This window comes from Cannabis sativa, chromosome 8 (genome assembly GCF_029168945.1).
Source record: "Cannabis sativa cultivar Pink pepper isolate KNU-18-1 chromosome 8, ASM2916894v1, whole genome shotgun sequence".
In the NCBI taxonomy this organism is placed as follows: Eukaryota; Viridiplantae; Streptophyta; class Magnoliopsida; order Rosales; family Cannabaceae; genus Cannabis; species Cannabis sativa.
The window spans coordinates 45,392,563-45,411,351 of NC_083608.1; the positions used below are offsets into that span (position 1 = coordinate 45,392,563).

At 34.0% G+C, this 18,789-nt stretch overlaps 2 protein-coding genes across 2 annotated transcripts; both read left to right on the forward strand.

Moving 5' to 3' along the window:
- The first annotated feature begins 1,764 nt into the window (after positions 1–1,764).
- Positions 1,765–9,860, forward strand: LOC115700601 (alpha-mannosidase At3g26720). Its single transcript, XM_030628202.2, has 29 exons — positions 1,765–2,035; positions 2,122–2,205; positions 2,315–2,403; positions 2,503–2,677; positions 2,763–2,882; positions 2,987–3,070; positions 3,154–3,225; positions 3,474–3,587; positions 3,749–3,849; positions 3,927–4,020; positions 4,127–4,294; positions 4,381–4,458; positions 4,844–4,909; positions 5,006–5,062; positions 5,349–5,568; positions 5,658–5,797; positions 6,066–6,134; positions 6,247–6,306; positions 6,406–6,477; positions 6,649–6,696; positions 6,799–6,918; positions 7,191–7,256; positions 7,654–7,766; positions 7,885–7,969; positions 8,410–8,520; positions 8,599–8,694; positions 8,793–8,840; positions 9,184–9,252; positions 9,332–9,860. Exons 1-29 carry the CDS (start codon positions 1,823–1,825, stop codon positions 9,551–9,553), a joined length of 3,054 nt encoding a protein of 1,017 aa, XP_030484062.2. The 5' UTR covers positions 1,765–1,822; the 3' UTR covers positions 9,554–9,860.
- A 639-nt stretch (positions 9,861–10,499) lies between these two features.
- Positions 10,500–18,784, forward strand: LOC115700606 (probable alpha-mannosidase At5g13980). The gene is made up of 29 exons (XM_030628208.2): positions 10,500–11,026; positions 11,151–11,234; positions 11,350–11,438; positions 11,906–12,080; positions 12,174–12,293; positions 12,428–12,511; positions 12,622–12,693; positions 12,818–12,931; positions 13,070–13,170; positions 13,256–13,349; positions 13,449–13,613; positions 13,690–13,773; positions 13,887–13,952; positions 14,085–14,141; positions 14,650–14,869; positions 14,960–15,099; positions 15,175–15,246; positions 15,344–15,400; positions 15,481–15,552; positions 16,130–16,177; positions 16,265–16,384; positions 16,468–16,533; positions 16,942–17,054; positions 17,205–17,289; positions 17,584–17,694; positions 17,836–17,931; positions 18,071–18,118; positions 18,249–18,317; positions 18,421–18,784. The coding sequence occupies exons 1-29, from the start codon at positions 10,820–10,822 to the stop codon at positions 18,646–18,648; spliced, it is 3,057 nt and encodes a 1,018-aa protein (XP_030484068.2). The 5' UTR covers positions 10,500–10,819; the 3' UTR covers positions 18,649–18,784.
- The last annotated feature ends 5 nt before the right edge of the window (positions 18,785–18,789 follow it).

Below are 18,789 nucleotides of genomic sequence, written 5' to 3' on the forward strand. Positions count from 1 at the left end.
TTCTAGCACATCCTTAGGAGTGATAGAAAAAAATGTATTTTTGTTATGTTGTTTGGTAGAAGAAAGGAAAGAAAGTATAGGAAAGTAAAATTATAATTTAATGATTTATATTAATTATTTTGAATTAAAAATAAGGGTGAAAAACTAAGTTTGTAAATATATTCTCTTCAACAAGTTTTACTTTTCCTTTCACTTTTCTTTTTAAATTTTTATTTTCTCCTTTACAAGTTTAGCTCGCACAAGTATTTGCAAGGAGAAAGGTGTGCATAGTTTTGGTCAAGAACTAAAAGTCTAGAATAGCAATATGACAAGGTAAGTGTATGTGGAAGGGTTTAGTTAAACTTAGTCCAATAATTTCGGACAACTCGGCCTTGAGCCGATGGAGTGTCTTTTAATTCTTTTAATTGATCCACAATATGAACACTTATGGTATTTTATAGCTTTTAATAAAAAGAAATGTTAATAGGTATCTTGCCTCTAATATTTTGTGATGTACAATATTACTGTAATATTGGTGTAATTTAATATCTAGTTCTATATATTTTACTTTAATAAAAATTATAAAAAATCATTAATTAATTATAAAGTATCACCTTAAATGGTACTAGCTACATTACCTTATTGTAATACAATTAAATGTAATTTTTTTTGATTAAATCTACCATCAACCACTTAATCAAAATTTAACATTTACTAAGTATTGAAGTAATTATTGTAGCAAACATTTGGATAAGATGAGTGATAACATTAATATTAATAATAATAGAGCAATTTGCGGCGAAACCCCCTTATGTTTTGATTTTTATACACTTAACCCCCTTATTTTTATTTTTGGTGGCAAAACCCCCTTATGTTTTAATTTTTATACACTTAACCCCCTTATCTTTTTTTTTGGTGGCAAAACCCCCTTATGTTTTAATTTTTATACACTTAACCCCCCTATCTTTTGTTTTGGTGGCAAAACCCTTCAGTTTACTTTTCTTTGCAAATTTGAAGTTTTCGTTAAATATTACCGTTAAATACTAACTGGATTAGTACTGTATCGACTTCGAGGTTTTACCGTTACATATACAAAGGTGTATACAGTGGTCATCCAGTTGATATTTAACGGTAATATTTAACTGGCGTGTCAAATTTGCAAAGAAAAGTAAACTGAAGGGTTTTGCCACCAAAAAAAAGATAAAGGGGTTAAGTGTATAAAAATTAAAACATAAAGGAGTTTTGCCACAAAAAAAAAGATAAGGGGGTTAAGTGTATAAAAATTAAAACATAAGGGGGTTTTGCCACCAAAAATAAAGATAAGGGGGTTAAGTATATAAAAATCAAAACATAAGGGGGTTTCGCCGCAAATTGCTCATAATAATATACAAATTTCAATACGAATTAAATAAACAAAAATTTCCATTAAAAAAAAAACAAAAATTCATCACTTTTCAATAAATATAAAATATAAATAATTTTTTTTTTTTTTTTGTGTCTTAACTTAGAATATTCATGAGTAATAAGTGAGTCAGTGAGTGAGTGAGTGAGTGTGCACGCCTCCTCAATTTGGTCACATAAATAAGAAACCCAAATGTGTCGCTTTGTAGTTAAGTGACAACGACACAACAAATATTTAATTATTACATTTTTATAATAACAACAATAATAATAATAATTACTTATCCAAAAGAATAAAAGAAAATAATAATAATAATTAAATTAAAAATTAATTAATTAAAATTATCCAATAAAGATAAACAGTAATGTAATATTACGTAACTTAGCTTACTATATAATTATTCCAAAAGAAAAACAAAGACTCCATTTTTTTTGTTTATCAATGGCGATGGGGACGAAGCTGTTCTTGGTGGCGACCCCGTTGTTACTCTTACTACTGGGTATTACTACGAAGTCTGAGTACATAGAGTACAATACCAGTGCCAGAATTGTTCCAAACAAAATCAATGTTCATTTGGTTCCTCACTCTCACGACGATGTTGGTTGGCTCAAGACTGTTGATCAGTACTTCGTTGGCGCCAACAATTCAATTCGGGTGAGTTTTTGCTTCTTCTTAGCATACTTTGATGATGATCGCCATTGATTTTGATTTGATTGAGTTTTTTTTTTTTTGCTTGGCAGGGGGCATGTGTACAGAATGTATTGGATTCTGTCATTTCAGCCTTGTTGGAAGAGAAGAATCGCAAGTTCATCTATGTTGAGATGGTATTGTACTTATAGTATTCACTAATTTTTCACTCGTTTGTTTGCTTTTTCTGTTGATTGATTACTTAGTTATTTACTATTATTGGTTTTTCATTTCGGAAAAAAAAAGGCTTTTTTTCAGAGATGGTGGAGGCAGCAAAGTAAGTCTACTAAGATTAAGGTCAAGGAGCTTGTCAACTCTGGTCAACTGGAATTCATGTACTGTCTTGTTTGTATCTAATACTTTTTTAGTAGCTGGGTATGATTAAAAGTTTGTTCTTTTTGATTCTATTTCAATTTTTGCTGTTGCTGTTCTAGAAATGGGGGTATGTGTATGCATGATGAGGCAACTCCTCATTACATAGACTTGATTGATCAGACAACTTTGGGGCATAGATTTATTAAAGATGAATTTGGTCAGACTCCTCGAGTTGGTTGGCAGATTGACCCTTTTGGCCATTCTGCAGTTCAAGCTTATTTGCTTGGTGCAGAGGTATCTATAGATTGTACCTTTTGTGAATCCTCCCAAGCCATATTGGAATATTAGATTTGATCATACAGTTCCATATTGATTGCAGTTGGGTTTTGACTCCCTCTTTTTTTCTCGAATTGATTACCAAGATAGAGCTAAGAGACTCAAAGAGAGAACTCTTGATGTTGTATGGCAAGGATCTAGGTCCCTTGGTTCTTCGTCACAGGTTAGGAGTTTCTTTAGTTTGCACTTCTAGTTGATTTTATGCACTATCTCTGTTTCTAATAGTCCAATTGTGTTTGAAATCCAAGTAACTATTCCTATCCTCAGATTTTCACCGGCATATCACCCCGGCATTATGATCCTCCTGATGGTTTCACGTTTGAAATAAATGATGTTTCGCCACCTATTCAAGTAAATCTGATTTGGTCAATAATTTTATTAATGCCTGCAAAATTTGATATGAACGTCTTTTAACACATGTTTTTTGGTTGAAGGATGATACTCTTATGTTTGACTATAATGTTCAAGAACGAGTGAATGACTTTGTTGCTGCTGCTTTAGCACAGGTAAGAATTAGATGGGAATCATTCAGTTGAACTCCACATTCCCTAGATTACGTATGCAAATGATCAATATTCAAAATAATAGGAGCCTATGCATTAAACTCCATATCCTTATTTTCATTGTGTAGATCGTGATTAAGCTGATAAATATTGTGTGTGTTTTTTATTTTGGTAACCTCAAATTTACCTAGGGATTAATTATTGTGGAATTCTTTTGGAATGTTCAAAGTAAACATTATCTCTTCTTTTAGGCTAATGTGACAAGAACCAATCACATTATGTGGATGATGGGGACAGATTTTCGTTATCAATATGCAATTTCATGGTTCAGGCAGATGGACAAGTTTATTCACTATGTAAATCAGGTAGTCCTTTAGGGCCTTGCATATTGAATAAATTAAAGAAAAATATATTGTTCAATTATGAATACTGAAGTAACATTTATTACATGTTCATTGTCATTCCATCTTGGAGCTCTTTGTTGAAGTTTGAAGTTACTAAATTGCATTAATTTGTCGAGTCTTAGGATGGGCGTGTGAATGCACTATATTCAACACCTTCTGTTTACACTGATGCGAAACATGCAACTGATGAGAAATGGCCTCTTAAAACTGATGACTTTTTCCCGTGAGTATAATTTGATGTCCACATGTTCATTTTAGCTTCTAAGAATTGCTTGATTAAATGTAATACCTTTTCTGAAGGTATGCAGATCATCCAAATGCATATTGGACCGGATACTTTACAAGCCGTCCGGGACTTAAAGGTTATGTCAGAGCATTGAGTGGTTACTATCTGGTATATCCTGAGCCTCTTTTATATCGTTAGTGTTTCTCTCAAGTTTCTGGTAGGCTTCTACTTTCTCTTTTTAAACATCTATTGGTTTTTTATTATAAATGAGCAGACAGCAAGGCAGTTGGAGTTTTTTAAAGGAAGGGTTGACTCTGGGCCAAACACCGAGGTACTTGCTGATGCTTTGGCGATTGCTCAGCATCATGATGCAGTTAGTGGTACAGAAAGACAGCATGTTGCTGCTGATTATGCTTTGCGACTTTCTTTGGGATACAAGGAGGTGCATACTTTGAACAATTAATTGATCTTTATAGGTTTTTTACATATTAGATTCATATGAATCATTTCTATGTACTTATTCTGTAGGCTGAGAAGGTGGTTGCCTCTTCTTTAGCATACTTGACACAATCAGGTTCAAGCTCTGGAGTTGAAAAATTTCAACAGGCAAGTTGTTATTAGGTTTAAAATAATTTCCTTCTCTCAGTTTTGACCTCTGTGTACTCTTTTTTCTTTAACCTGCTGCTGGAATCCCATTTTTCGGTCTTATACAATTTCGGAGTAAATGGTTTGGTTTTATTTCCCATGTTGCATAAGGCATCTCAGTCAATTGAAACTTGGGAGTCTACATGCCATCGAGGCTTGAAAGGGAGGAAATTGAACTTATTTATTAGCTTTCGTTTCAAAAGTGATTGGTTTAGGCTTGTATAATTTTGATGCATTTATTTAAGCACCTTTCTTGAACTTCAATCTTTAGCACCATTATTATTACACTTTTCTCAGTAACAGAGTGTACATCAATTCACTTTTATGTTTTGGCTTTTCATGGCAGTGTCCTCTTCTTAACATAAGTTATTGTCCTCCATCAGAAGCTGTCCTGTCTGATGGGAAAAGCTTGGTAAGTAGATTGTTTTAACTTGTATTATCCAACTCAAATGAGGATCAGTGAATTGGCTTTTTATGTCATTTTATCATTTATGTATTTCCTTTCCAGGTCGTTGTCGTCTACAATTCCCTAGGGTGGAAGAGAGAAGAAGTAATACGAATTCCTGTAAGTAGCTGCACTGCACTGTTCTTTATAGGTTGATTTGAAATGGCCTACCTTGTACTGATGATTTCGATTACACACTTTTCTACCAAAAAGAGCTCCAATGTTGGATACATGAGGACAGGGCACTATGTCTACCCCGTGTTCTAAACCTCCTTAAAAATAAATTACGAAACAACCATCATCGATTTGCAGAAAATATACAAAAAAAAACTTAAGGCTGTGTGCCTTTTTAGGTAGTAACTTATACGCGTTTACTAATGGCTCATTGCAACTCAAAATTTTGTAGGTTTCCACTGACAGAGTAAGTGTTCAGGATTCTAATGGGAGGAATGTTGAAGCCCAGCTTCTTCCTATATCGAATGCCACTTTTAATGTTAGAAATTATTATGTGAGAGCATATTTGGGTGGATCTCCGAGAGAAACAATTAAATATTGGCTTGCATTTTCGGTGTCAGTACCACCAATTGGTTTCAGTACTTACATAATTTCTACCACTAAACAAACAGGTTGGCCATATTGTAATGTTTTTTAGGGTGATACATGTAAGAGCTCTTCAAGTTAGACCTTACAATCTAATGGTTGTTCTACTTTACAGGTTCTAGTGTAGCCATTTCTTCTGTGTACAGATCAGAAGAGAGTATAGACAATACCATAGAAGTCGGACAAGGAAGTTTAAAGCTAATTTATTCAGCTCATGAGGGAAAGCTTATACACTATGCTAACAATAGAAACTTGGTATGCTAGATCGAGGATTTATTTTCCCGCTACATTTTTCACTTTGTTTTATATGATTTGTTTCTTGTACGAAGTTTTGTTTATTTGTTTCTCAAATCAAAATTATCACATATAGATAAATTATTTCACGAACAGCGATGCTAATTTTCTTTTTTGGTTTCCATTCTCCTTGTATGTTCTTTGTTATGCAATTGCTCATGATTTTGTCAATTTTTATATCTATGATGAAAGATGGTGATGTGTTTACTGTGTAATGTTCCTAATGAAGATTACAGCATCTGCGGAACAGTCATACAGTTATTACAGTGGAAACGATGGTACCGATAAAGATCCTCAGGTAGTGAATTATCTAAGCACTTGAAAATTTACTATGCTTTGTCAATTCCTAAATTACTTCTGTTGTTTAGAGTAGTTTAAGCATCGATATGGTTTTGTTTTTTCTGTTGAAGGCTTCTGGAGCATATGTCTTCCGTCCAAATGGCACATTCCCAATAAAATCTGATAGCCAGGTAGCTAAAGTCATTTAACTCGTGTAAAAGTTTTAAATGATCATGGTGCTGTCAATTTATAGAATTGAGTACCTGAAATGTAACACTCCTATGTTTTAGGCTTCTCTCACCGTGGTTCGGGGTCCAGTACTAGATGAAGTACACCAACGGGTTAATCCATGGATATCGCAGGTAGTCTGCTGCTCCAAATATAACAAGATCATACAGTTGTTTTAGACCTGATTTATGTATATCAAATTGTAATGGTAGTATGGATTAGATAACGTATGTTTTGGATTTGTGTTCTCAACCTATGGACATTTTTTTATATAGTTTCAGTAACAAACCCATATGTATGCACAGATTACAAGGGTATTCAAGGAAAAAGAGCATGCTGAAGTTGAGTTTACTGTAAGTTAACTTCTGAAATTGATCTACTAAGAACAGAGTATCCTGTTAAATTTGTTTGTAATTGAGAATTTACTGTTTGCTGGATATGTTATTCTATTCTAGGTTGGACCTATACCTGTGGATGATAGCATTGGAAAAGAAATCACTACTCAAATTACAACAGCCATTAAGAGTAATGGAACATTCTACACAGATTCTAACGGACGTGACTTCATTAAGAGGGTATTTTAAACCTCTACTAATTGAATTTAATATGAGATTTTTGAATTTACACTGTGCTACTTTATATATCTTTGTACAGTTAAATGTACAAAAAGATGAAGATTTTATTGGTTTATTTCAAGCCAGCACAACTTTCTTTGCTTGTTTTACTTTAATTAGTTCTTACTTGATGTAAACTTTGATAGATAGATCAGGAGCGGGGGATATATCGAGGAAATTTTCTCTCTTTCTTAGGGGTAACTTCCAATGTGATGTTTTCAAATGATTTGCAGATTCGAGACTTCAGAACAGACTGGGAGCTGCAAAATAACCAACCAGTTGCTGGAAATTATTATCCTGTATGCTTCCATTTCTTTTCTTGACAGTTGACACGTTGAACATTTGCTTCATACAAAATATGTTACGATATTGATCCATTTCATACAAAATGTGTCAAAGGATGTGGTCTCCATTCCATTTTATGGAAGTAAACATGAGATTATAATCCTGTATGTTATGATATTCATTCACTTTGTTCTCAAACTGCATTTATCTTATCTCAATTCCATTTTACAGTTTTTACGGTAAGCATCAATTATTGAACATGTGTTAAGTTCAAATGTCTCAATTTAGTTTTTGAGAGTGAATCCAAAAACATCTGCTTTGTTTTGTGTTTCTCATGCTCTAGCATTTTTCATGTATTCTACTTCTGACTGCCTAATTGCCTTTTGCTATTATTAATTTAATATCTTTCAGATTAATCTTGGAATTTACGTGCAAGACAGTATCTCAGAACTGTCAGTGTTGGTCGACCGTTCAGTTGGTGGATCCAGTTTAGTAGATGGTCAGATAGAGCTGATGCTCCACAGGTTTCTATTGTCTTTTGATGTTTTCCCAAGACATTATTATTCCCTGGTGTAATGCATTTGATATAATAAACTAGGATTGCTTCCCTATGATTTCTAACAAACTGCTTTGATTTTGTAGGAGATTACTTCATGATGATTCAAGAGGAGTTGGTGAGGTGTTGAATGAAACAGTTTGTGTACTTGATAAATGCGAAGGTTTAACTGTAAGTATACTATTATTCCAACCGTTATTGACAGAAGAAAAGTTGATTTTAGAAGCTTTTCTTTTCAGTTTCATTTGTTCTTTTCTTATTGTTTTGTATATTAGGCCTATTTTGCAAGGTCTGATTCTAAACATCCTTTAAGTAGTAAGGATTGACGAAGTTGGTCTAGTGGTAAGGAAGAATGTTGGAAAGGTTTGAATCCCGCTAGACTCAAAAACCTGGCGCCATTGGGAGGAGGTCTCTCCCTGTCAAACTGCCAGGCCAAAAATTTTATATAAGAAAAAATTCTTACATTATTCCCATATTCTGCCTGATTTTGAATTTCATTTATAGGTGGAATGGTTTAGAAACCTCCGTTCTATCTTGAATTGCTTCCTTAGCATAGGGTGTTTCAATTACCTGTTTTTTACTGGTTAATTCCTCCTTTTCCCTTGTTTCAGATTCAAGGAAAATTTTATGTCAAAATTGATCCTCTCGGGGAAGGTGCCAAGTGGCGCCGCACGACCGGCCAGGAGATATACTCTCCACTTCTCTTAGCATTTACAGAACAAGTAAAGGAAACATGTTATATAGTTAGATTTAGTGATATCCGGCCACAATGCTTAGGTGATCTTTTTCTTTCTCTGCAGGAGGGAAATGAGTACTTAAACTCTCATGTATCAACATTTTCTGGATTTGATTCTTCGTATGCTTTACCGAACAACATTGCTTTGATAACGCTCCAGGTACTACTGATCAGATATTAATTTCAATAAGTTTTAGGTTTTTCTCTTTTTTATCTTTTTTCGGAAGATTACCAATGTGATCATGTTTTGAACTGCAGGAGCTTGCAAATGGAAAAGTACTCATTCGACTTGCACATCTTTACGAGGTTTAGTTTCCTTTTCTTTAACTTGCTGAATTGGTAAATAAACATTACCAATATCCATAGTACAATATAGTTTGCCATGAATTTCTTCTTCTAGTTGTGATTGTGATTTCACAACTTCTCTAATGGGAAACTTATTTCCATTTACATTTAGATTGATAAATTTACACAGCAAATAGGATATTGGTACTTAAATGCAATCTACAAGGGCAAACCTAGATAATTATTTGTCAGTCCATGAAAGTGACTTCTCTTAGTTTGTTGTATCAATCTTTATGTTGTTTATATCATAATTCATGCATATTATAATTTCCTCATATTTTTCTTGGTTTTGATGCATGCAAAGATTGGAGAGGACAAAGACTACTCCACACTAGCCAGTGTGGAACTAAAGAAGTTATTTCCAAAGAAAGAGGTAAGACGAGGACTCGGTTGAAGATGAATGCTGTTTTTCATCCATACATGTAATAATTTTTCCCATGCATTATTTTCAGATCAGCAAAGCGACGGAGACGAGTTTGTCTGTGAATCAAGAAAGAACCGAGATGGATAAGAAGAAGCTAGTATGGAAAGTAGAAGAAGGGTTCGGTGAAGAGTCAAAGAAAGTGAAGAGAGGAGGGCCTATTGACCCTGCAAAACTGGTGGTGGAACTTTACCCCATGGAAATCCGCACTTTCCTTATCGAGTTTGCTCATATTCGCGTGTTTGGTTCCTGAAATAAAAAAGTAAAGAGCATTGCATAACCGGCCTTTTTAAAATTTTTCTTGAGAATGAAAAAATAGAGTTAGATTGCTTATGACCCTTATTTGTAGTTGTGTAGATTTGGGTGTTGTATGGTAATGTTGAGAATAATAGTGATGTGAAATGGCCAAAAAATTAACAAGGGACATTTTACTAAGAGCCATAAAAGCATACATCGTTCTTGGTTTAACATATGTAAAATGGATCATTTGAATTTGTAACTCTAAAAAACAGAGTATACTTTTTTTTTTCTTCTAAAGAATCACATAGTTTTTTTCCTAATTACCAAAAGTCTATTATGGGTTAAAGATAATATACTTTGAGAGTATGATTTTGTTAGAGATATTGTTAATGTGTAAAAAAATAACACTATATATAAGATTTATGAACTATTCTTCTCAGTCAATTAATTTTGAAATGCAACTCTATATATCTTAACTACAAATTTCCAAATTTTAAGATGATATTAGAGTCAGTTAAAACTTTAACGAGTATCCAGTAAAAATTGGTCTAAAAAGATTAGTAAAAAAAATTGTTTGTAATTTGAGAATAGTAATATATGTCCACACATTCTCAAGTTCTAACGGATTTACATACCCACAAGAAATAAAGAGACAAAATAAACTAAGTAGAATTTATTACTAATAAAAATAGTTGTTACTATTTGTAACTTTTGCACCAACACTAAATAAATAATGAAAATTTGACATAATAAATAACAATAATAAAAAACGACAATGCTTATGCTAATCATTTAGAATATGGTATGATTCTCTATATAAATTATATATATCTACATTTTGAAGAAAATTAAAATGTAGTATTAAGTTTCAAAAACATTTACAATTTTGTTTAAAAAGTCAAGTTGTTTATGGATAAGGAGTAAGGATCATCACCATCATCATCCACACCACTTGGCCCACCTACCCACCTAATGTGTCCCACTCCACTCCACATTGCATTGCATTACACTTCACTCTTCTTTATTATATCAAAACCAAAACAAAAATAAAAAAGTGTACTTTAATCCTCAAAAGTCTCAAACTTTATCAGTAGCTTCCTTGCCTTGTATGTATATCAGTATATGTGTATCTACATGATCACGCTTCACACTCTCTCTTTCACAGTGAGACCACCAGTTCATGCAGTATCACTCAAACTCACCACTGCCCACCACTTAAAGTAACTCTCTTTATTAGCTCAAATAGCTCAAACACCAAAAATTTGAGTTGGGTTTTGAAATGGGGACTCTGGCGGCGGCGGTGTTCTTCTCTATGGTTATGTTGGCCGGAGTTACAGTGACCCAATCCAAGTTTATGGTATACAACACTTCTCACTCTGTTGTTCCTAACAAACTTAATGTCCATTTGGTTCCTCACACACATGACGATGTTGGTTGGTTGAAGACCGTTGACCAATACTATGTTGGTTCCAACAATTCCATCCAGGTTTTTTTTCTCTTTGATTATATGTGGATATATGTATATTTTGGCTTCTTTCAATGTATGATAACTCTTATGGAATCTGAGACTATTTTCCTCCTTTTTTGTTTTTGTGATTGGAAAACAAAAGGGGGCTTGTGTTCAAAATGTGTTGGACTCTTTAATCCCTGCATTGTTGGCTGACAAGAATCGCAAATTTATATATGTTGAGATGGTGAGTATTTGGGATTTTTAGTGAATTACTTATGAATTGGTATCTATAATGTATATACATGTGTGTATGTATGTTTGTATGACTTTTGTGTTATTTTTTTGTTTGGTTGAATCAGGCATTCTTTCAGAGATGGTGGAGAGATCAGAGTGAGGCAATGCAGCTTGTGGTTAAGCGCCTTGTCAACTCGGGGCAACTTGAGTTCATGTAAGTATTGGGAATTTGCTAAATTAACAACATGAAAGTTGTTAAAATAACTTAATTTGGATTTCTTAGTGTAAATCAACGGTTGCTTGAACCGCCTCAGAGTTGTTTTATGGTCGCTTAGTGTAATTTTTGGATCATTGGGATGGAGCTAGATTTTATTTTGCAAGTAATTTCTTTTAGAAAGTTAGTTTGCTAATACATATTTGAATAAATAGGTATTTTGCCTCCTGAAATATTATTAGGCACTTATAATCAGCAATTTTACCCCCCAAACTATAACTACCATCATATCTTGCTCTCCAAATTTTTACTAATGCCAAATTAAGCTCTTTTTATTTAACAGAAGTTCAGAGGGCACGACTTGGCAGTGGTAAAAGTTTGGGGGACACGATCTTACTAGTAACAAAGTTAAGGAGGCAAAATAACAATTGGGTTTTGAATGTTTTTATCTAAATTCTTTGTTGCAGAAATGGGGCCATGTGTATGCATGATGAGGCAGCTACTCATTATATTGATATGATTGATCAGACAACTCTTGGGCATCAATTCCTTAAGAGGGAGTTTAATGTGACTCCCAGAATAGGTTGGCAGATCGACCCCTTCGGACATTCTGCAGTGCAGGCTTACTTGTTGGGAGCAGAAGTAAGCATATAATTAGTGCCTAATTTGATCAGAAAATTTCCCATTTGTCATGGCTAATGATGTTTGGTGTGGACTATTTTCCTTTTGCTGTAGGTTGGATTCGACTCATTTTTCTATGGTCGAATAGATTATCAAGATAGAGCCAAAAGGAAAGGTGAAAAGAGTCTTGAAGTTGTCTGGCGTGGTTCCAAGAGTCTTGGTTCTTCCTCTCAGGTGAAAATGCTAGCCCTTTATGCTGTTCTATTTTTGTGTAATGCTATATATTATGGTTAGTAAAAAAGGTAATAATGTGAGTGAAATTTCGTTCTCTTGGTTTCTCATAATTAGTCTCGTCTTTATGGTTGAAGATTTTCGCTGGTGCATTTCCTGAGAACTACGAACCTCCATCTGGTTTCTATTTTGAGGTCAATGATGCTTCTCCAGTAGTTCAGGTTTGTTTTCTAGTTCAATTCCAAACCAAGAAAACTTACAAAATCTCTATAGATTTTCTTGTGTGCAACTTGTTTATACTCCTAAATTTATTTACTTCACTTACTTGAAGGATGACCCTGAGTTGTTTGATTATAATGTGCAAGAGCGAGTGAATGACTTTATCGCTGCTGCAGTCACACAGGTAAAATGATTTCTTTCTTACCTGCATCCGAGGATGACATTAGTAGAATGAGCTGTTTCGAAACCCTTTTTCTTTTCCTAGTTGAAGGTGTTTCAGTTGTCGGTTGTAATTATTTCATTCTCAGGCTAACATAACTCGGACAAATCATATAATGTGGACTATGGGCACGGATTTTAAGTATCAGTATTCTCACACATGGTTCAAGCAGATGGACAAGCTTATTCATTATGTGAACTTGGTAACTACTCCTTAAGACTTGTGTAAATGGCTTTAGCTTGTTTTGACTTATACTTCATTAGCTTCCATAGTATTTACTGTCAATCTAGCTAGTTTCATAAACTCTAAATGCTTTTGTTTCTTCTTACATATTTTCTAGGATGGTCGTGTTAATGCATTATATTCTTCTCCATCCATTTACACGGATGCAAAATACGCAGCTGATGAATCTTGGCCGCTCAAGATTGATGACTTCTTTCCGTGAGTTTGATGTTCAACAGTCGATACAATATCTTTTCTTCCATGTCAAATCTTTTCTTAGATTTTATACGATTCATCTTTGCAGGTACGCTGATCGTGAGAATGGTTACTGGACAGGATACTTTACCAGCAGGCCATCCGTGAAACGTTATGTTAGAGTAATGAGCGGCTATTATCTGGTATTAATTTTTCTTTTTCGAATGCTTTAGTAGCCTAACCTCTCTATCATATGTCCAAAACTAGTTCTGAACTTTTATATCAATATATTTAATTACCAGGCTGCTAGGCAACTCGAGTTTTTCAAAGGGAGAAGTAAATTAATCAATACAGATTCATTAGGAGATGCCTTGGCGATTGCTCAACATCACGATGCTGTCACTGGCACAGAAAAACAGCATGTGGCTAATGATTATGTGAAACGGCTCTTTATAGGCTACAAGAAGGTGTGGATTATCTTGCGTTTCGCTTTTCATTTCTTATCAAAGTATTACTACTCACTTGTACATTATGGTTCGGCAGGCTGAGCAGTTGGTTTCATCTTCACTTGCTTGCTTTGTTGACCATGCAGCTGGATGTGAAAAATCTACTACAAAGTTTCAACAAGTAAAAAATTATTGTCCTCTTAATTTTGCAAAATATTTTCCTTTAATGATTTCATACCCCGAATTTTAATACCTTATGGATTGTTCTTTGTTCTTCTTTTTCTTCCCTTTCAGTGCCCACTTTTAAATGTTAGCTATTGTCCTTCATCAGAAGTTCATCTGTCTCAAGGAAAAAGTTTGGTAAGAAAGATCATTTACCACTTTGAAATTTCTTGCTCATATAATGGGTGTAACTTTCCCACTTTGAAATTTTCAATCTTAGAATCTTACATGGGTGTAACTCTCATATAATGTATTTTCTGATCTGTATAGATTGTTGTGATCTACAACTCTCTTGGATGGAAAAGAGAAGACGTGATTCGAATTCCTGTAAGTGATTCCCTTATGTTTTTTGTTTGATTTGTATCTCTTATTTCTTAAGAGGGAGAAAATATATCATATTAGGATTCTAGCTTTAATGGAACTGAATATAGTTTCTATGCATTTCCATTTTGCATGTCTACATTCGAAAATGATAGTAGCCGTATAACAATATGTAAAGGGCGGAATATTTAGATGAACGCTGTGGTTTAGATTTGTACCCTAACAGAAAATAAAATGAGAAAATATGATGAAATTGTCCAATGATGTAAAATTTCAACAATTGTATTGAACAAGATTTTCATGAAAGAACTCTCTCAGGTTATATTGATTGAGATGTGTTATTATGTATTTAGCTTGGTCCTCATTGTGATCTTTGAATTAGTCTCATCCCTTTCATGAATTAGAATGAAGATAAAATATAAGATTTGCATGTTGTTTCACGCGAAAACATGTTTTCTATACGGATTACATTGAAGCGAAATTTCTATTTATAAGATTTAATTGTCTTTCTTAGGTGATAAATGAAGATGTCATAGTTCATGATTCTGAAGGAAAAGAAATTGAATCGCAACTTGTTCCACTCGTTGATGCCCACGTGAGCTTAAGGAACTACCATGTTAAGGCATATTTAGGTCTCAATCTAACTCAGACACCCAAGTATTGGCTTGCATTTGCAGTATCCATACCGCCACTTGGTTTCAGAAGCTACACAATCTCAATTTCAAAAAAGCCAGGTCCTCTTCCTTTATCATCTTTTCTTGAAGGAACATGATGTAAAACTTTATTTTCCAAGTTCGTTATAAGGTTGTTTTTCGTGCTTGCAGGTTCTAGTTCAACTAGATCATCAGTACACACATTTCACACTAGTGAGAAATCTACTGTTGAAGTTGGCCAAGGAAATTTGAAGCTTACTTTTTCGAAAGATCAAAACAAACTTACTAACTATGTTAACATCAGAAGCTCGGTATGTAATGAATGGAAGAGGATTTAGCTAATTTTTACTTATCAATTTGTAGCTAATGATTTGTTCATTTTGAAGGTTGAGGAGACAGTGAAGCAATCTTATGGATATTACACCGGGTATGATGGGAGCAAGGATAAAGCTCCCCAGGTATACAATTTGATAGCTTTATTGTACTTATTTGTGTTTAATTTTATTCTTATTGTGTTCATGAATTCTAAAGTGTGATCTTATCATTTCTTCTTAGAATGCCGGGGCATATATCTTTCGTCCAAATGGGACATTTCTCATAAAACCAGAACAGGTATTCAAAGAATCTCAATTATATATAGAATGAAATTCTTAACAAGTTCCAATAATTTATTTTCTCTATGCATGTTCAAGGCCTCTTCAACCGTAGTTCGTGGGCCGATAATAGATGAAGTGCATCAGAAGATCAATTCATGGATATATCAGGTGCTTTTTTCGTTTGTTGCAGAGAATCTTCTCTAGTGTTATTGTTTTTCATCTCAATGGATTTGTCCTATATCAGCTAATATAATAAAAATACCAATTGTCGGTTCAAAAACACCATATTTTTTTATTTATTTCAAAAAACTCAAAAATAAATATGTATGGAATCGAGATATTCCAACTGCCCAAGTAAAGAACTGTTATGAAAAAACTAATAAGTTGAGATAGGAAGCAACATAAATAAACCAAATTTAATCTCTGAGTATTCGATTTGATAACCTGCTACTAATTCTTCTTCTGCCTCTGGTAAACCAAAAGAAAGGGCCCTCTATGAAGGATGTGGTCAGAAATCTATGGTAGAGTCTGACGGAATTTGTTATCTTCATGCATAAGGACACTAGATTACCTAGTTTAAAAGCTTGAAAAATCACCCCGAACCTCTCCTTGTTCTTTTCTATTTCCATTTTCTAGATTATTATATGACGATTTTTTAAACTTTCCATATATCTTTCTATTGTTACTATGGTATAGAGCTACGAGTTTCCTCGAGTCATTAATGTTGTGTCAATTATGTATGCAGATCACCAGGCTTCACAAGGGAAGAGAACATGTTGAAGTTGAATACATTGTAAGAATACTTCTTTGCCTATCTACATGTTTTCTCCCCTGACCCGATGCTTTAGTCTCATGATAACAACGCTGAATGCATCTTCAGGTTGGACCAATACCCATTAATGATGGAACAGGCAAAGAAGTTGTAATTCAGTTAACATCGACGGTGGATAACAACAAAACATTCTACACTGATTCTAATGGACGCGATTTTATTAAACGGGTATTTTAGCTTATTCTTCTACTTCAGTGAAATATCTACTTCTTTTATGTCCATACGATTGATCCTTGAATTTCTTTTTGCAGATTCGTGACTACCGAGCAGATTGGGACCTTAAAGTGAACCAACCTGTTGCTGGAAATTATTATCCAGTATGTTAAGTCCTCCCGAAAAACCACCAACTTTGCATGTTTTTTCTCTTTTTTTATTGATAATCTTTTTGAAACTTCAACCTTTAAATTTTTATTAAAACTTTTTTTTGAAAAAAGAGAGGAGGGACCAATCATTAAGATTGGCCCCCACCCTCGAGATAAATAAAAACCCTCGCTTATGGCGAAGGAAAACCGTAGTTACAAAGTGCACCACCTTTTTATTAAAACTTAGTATGCCTTGATGGACTTTCTTATGTATGAAAAGTTTGGGATAGTAATTATGATCATCTGTATCTCTAAACATTGTTTTGCTGATCATATTACATTACACTATAGCACTACGAATTTGAATTTCATTTAATGTTCAGTTCAAAACAATGTGACATATTTTTTGTGTTATTATTTCAGATTAATCTTGGAATTTACATGCAAGATGATAAGAAAGAATTTTCAGTTTTGGTAGATCGCTCCGTTGGGGGATCCAGTTTATTGGATGGACAAATCGAACTGATGCTCCACAGGTATGGTGATATTCGAAAAAGTTTCTCCATCACAAAACATTTAACATACAAGTGATTACTTAGGAAACCAATAATTCTTTCCTTACAGACTTTTTAATATAGAAATTCAATGTCATACTTGAAATTCCTCTGGTTTCTCTTGTAATACAGGAGACTACTTTTAGATGACTCCAGAGGTGTTGCTGAGGCTCTAAACGAGACAGTGTGTGTCCTCGATGATTGCAAAGGACTAATCGTAAGTACTCATGATTTTTAATCAGCATCTACTCTCTATTCTTCCAACATTGAACCATAGGTAATAGGTTTATGTGGTATATCTATTATCCTTTCTCTCAATTGAATGGAGTTAGTTAGTTGTTATAGCTTCTGGAGGGCCTGCATTCGTTCTGAGTTTATCCTTCTTCTTTCTTGACAAATGGTCTTCTCATTCTTAATAATTCAGGATTCAGTAATTTGCTACACTTTTCTTTGTCATAAACTTTCAAAACATAAAGCCCTCCTTTTATTCATTCTTATTTACTTTCTTCAGATTCAAGGAAAACTTTATTACAGAATTGACCCCGTCGGAGAAGGTGCTAAGTGGCGTCGTTCTTTTGGGCAAGAGATATATTCTCCTCTTCTATTTGCCTTTTCAGAGCAGGTGATGTGATGATTAATTGAAACAAATCAAAAATACAAAGGACATTATTTTGAGTACACTTCATATTTCAAGTATTCTTAATTGCTAAAATGGTCACTCATAGGTCATTTCTTTTTTCTATTATTATTTTATTTTTTGCAGGATAGTGATAGCAGTATTAATTCTCATAGAGCAACTTTTTCTGGGATTGATCCCTCCTACAGTTTACCTGATAATGTTGCTATAATTACCCTTCAGGTACCGATTTTACCTTGATAACATTTTTCTTGTTTGATGCTTATTATGAATTTATGTAGCAATTACAAAGTAGTTGTATTAGCCCTGTTATCTCCTTTTTTATTTTATAAAAACTGCTGGCTTTCTCGAAATTTTACAGGAACTTGATAGTGGGAAAGCACTTCTTCGGTTAGCGCATCTGTATGAGGTTATAATTTTTACATTCTCATTGTTCTTCTATTTAAAAACTCTTTGATAATATTTGAATGTTCAGCTTGTTAATCTTGATTTCTGATGTTTCACATGGCTACTTGTTTCGATTGTAATACGGTACAAAGATTGGAGAAGATGCGGATCTATCTGTGAAGTCGAATGTGGAACTAAAGAAGCTATTTCCAGGAAAGAAGGTTAGTAGAGAAGAGCATAGTTGAAACTCCTCAGCATTAGCCAGCCTTTTTGTTCTTGATATTTTGTTTCTTACTATTCAAGTTCCTCGTGTTTGTTTCTCAGATAAGCAAAGTGACGGAGATGAGTTTATCTGCCAACCAAGAGAGAACAGATATGGAGAAGAAGAGACTGGTGTGGAAAGTCGAAGGCCATTCCTCTGAAAACAGCGACGAGTCTAAGCTAAAAAGGGGTCGACCGGTTGATCCTGCAAAACTAGTTGTGGAACTCGCCCCAATGGAAATTCGCACCTTTATTGTCAACTTTGATCTAAACATGGTATCAAGCATTTGAGAGTTTCTTGAATGTTTTCCCAAACACTTTCTCTTTGAGCCTCTACTACTTTTGTATAGTAACTATTCAATGCAAAAACATTCCCTCACTCATTCTGTCTTTATGACTTTTTGCAATGAAATTCTAGGTTTGATAATTTTC

Excerpts from the sequence above, each read along its gene's own strand:
- LOC115700601 (XM_030628202.2), top strand. The coding sequence starts at position 1,823 with ATGGCGATGGGGACGAAGCTGTTCTTGGTGGCGACCCCGTTGTTACTC. Across the intron at positions 2,206-2,314 it reads AGTTCATCTATGTTGAGATG|GCTTTTTTTCAGAGATGGTG; the intron begins GTATTGTACTTA and ends GGAAAAAAAAAG. Across the intron at positions 3,071-3,153 it reads ATGTTTCGCCACCTATTCAA|GATGATACTCTTATGTTTGA; the intron begins GTAAATCTGATT and ends TTTTGGTTGAAG.
- LOC115700606 (XM_030628208.2), top strand. The coding sequence starts at position 10,820 with ATGGGGACTCTGGCGGCGGCGGTGTTCTTCTCTATGGTTATGTTGGCC. Across the intron at positions 12,512-12,621 it reads ATGCTTCTCCAGTAGTTCAG|GATGACCCTGAGTTGTTTGA; the intron begins GTTTGTTTTCTA and ends ACTTACTTGAAG. Across the intron at positions 15,553-16,129 it reads TCAATTCATGGATATATCAG|ATCACCAGGCTTCACAAGGG; the intron begins GTGCTTTTTTCG and ends TTATGTATGCAG.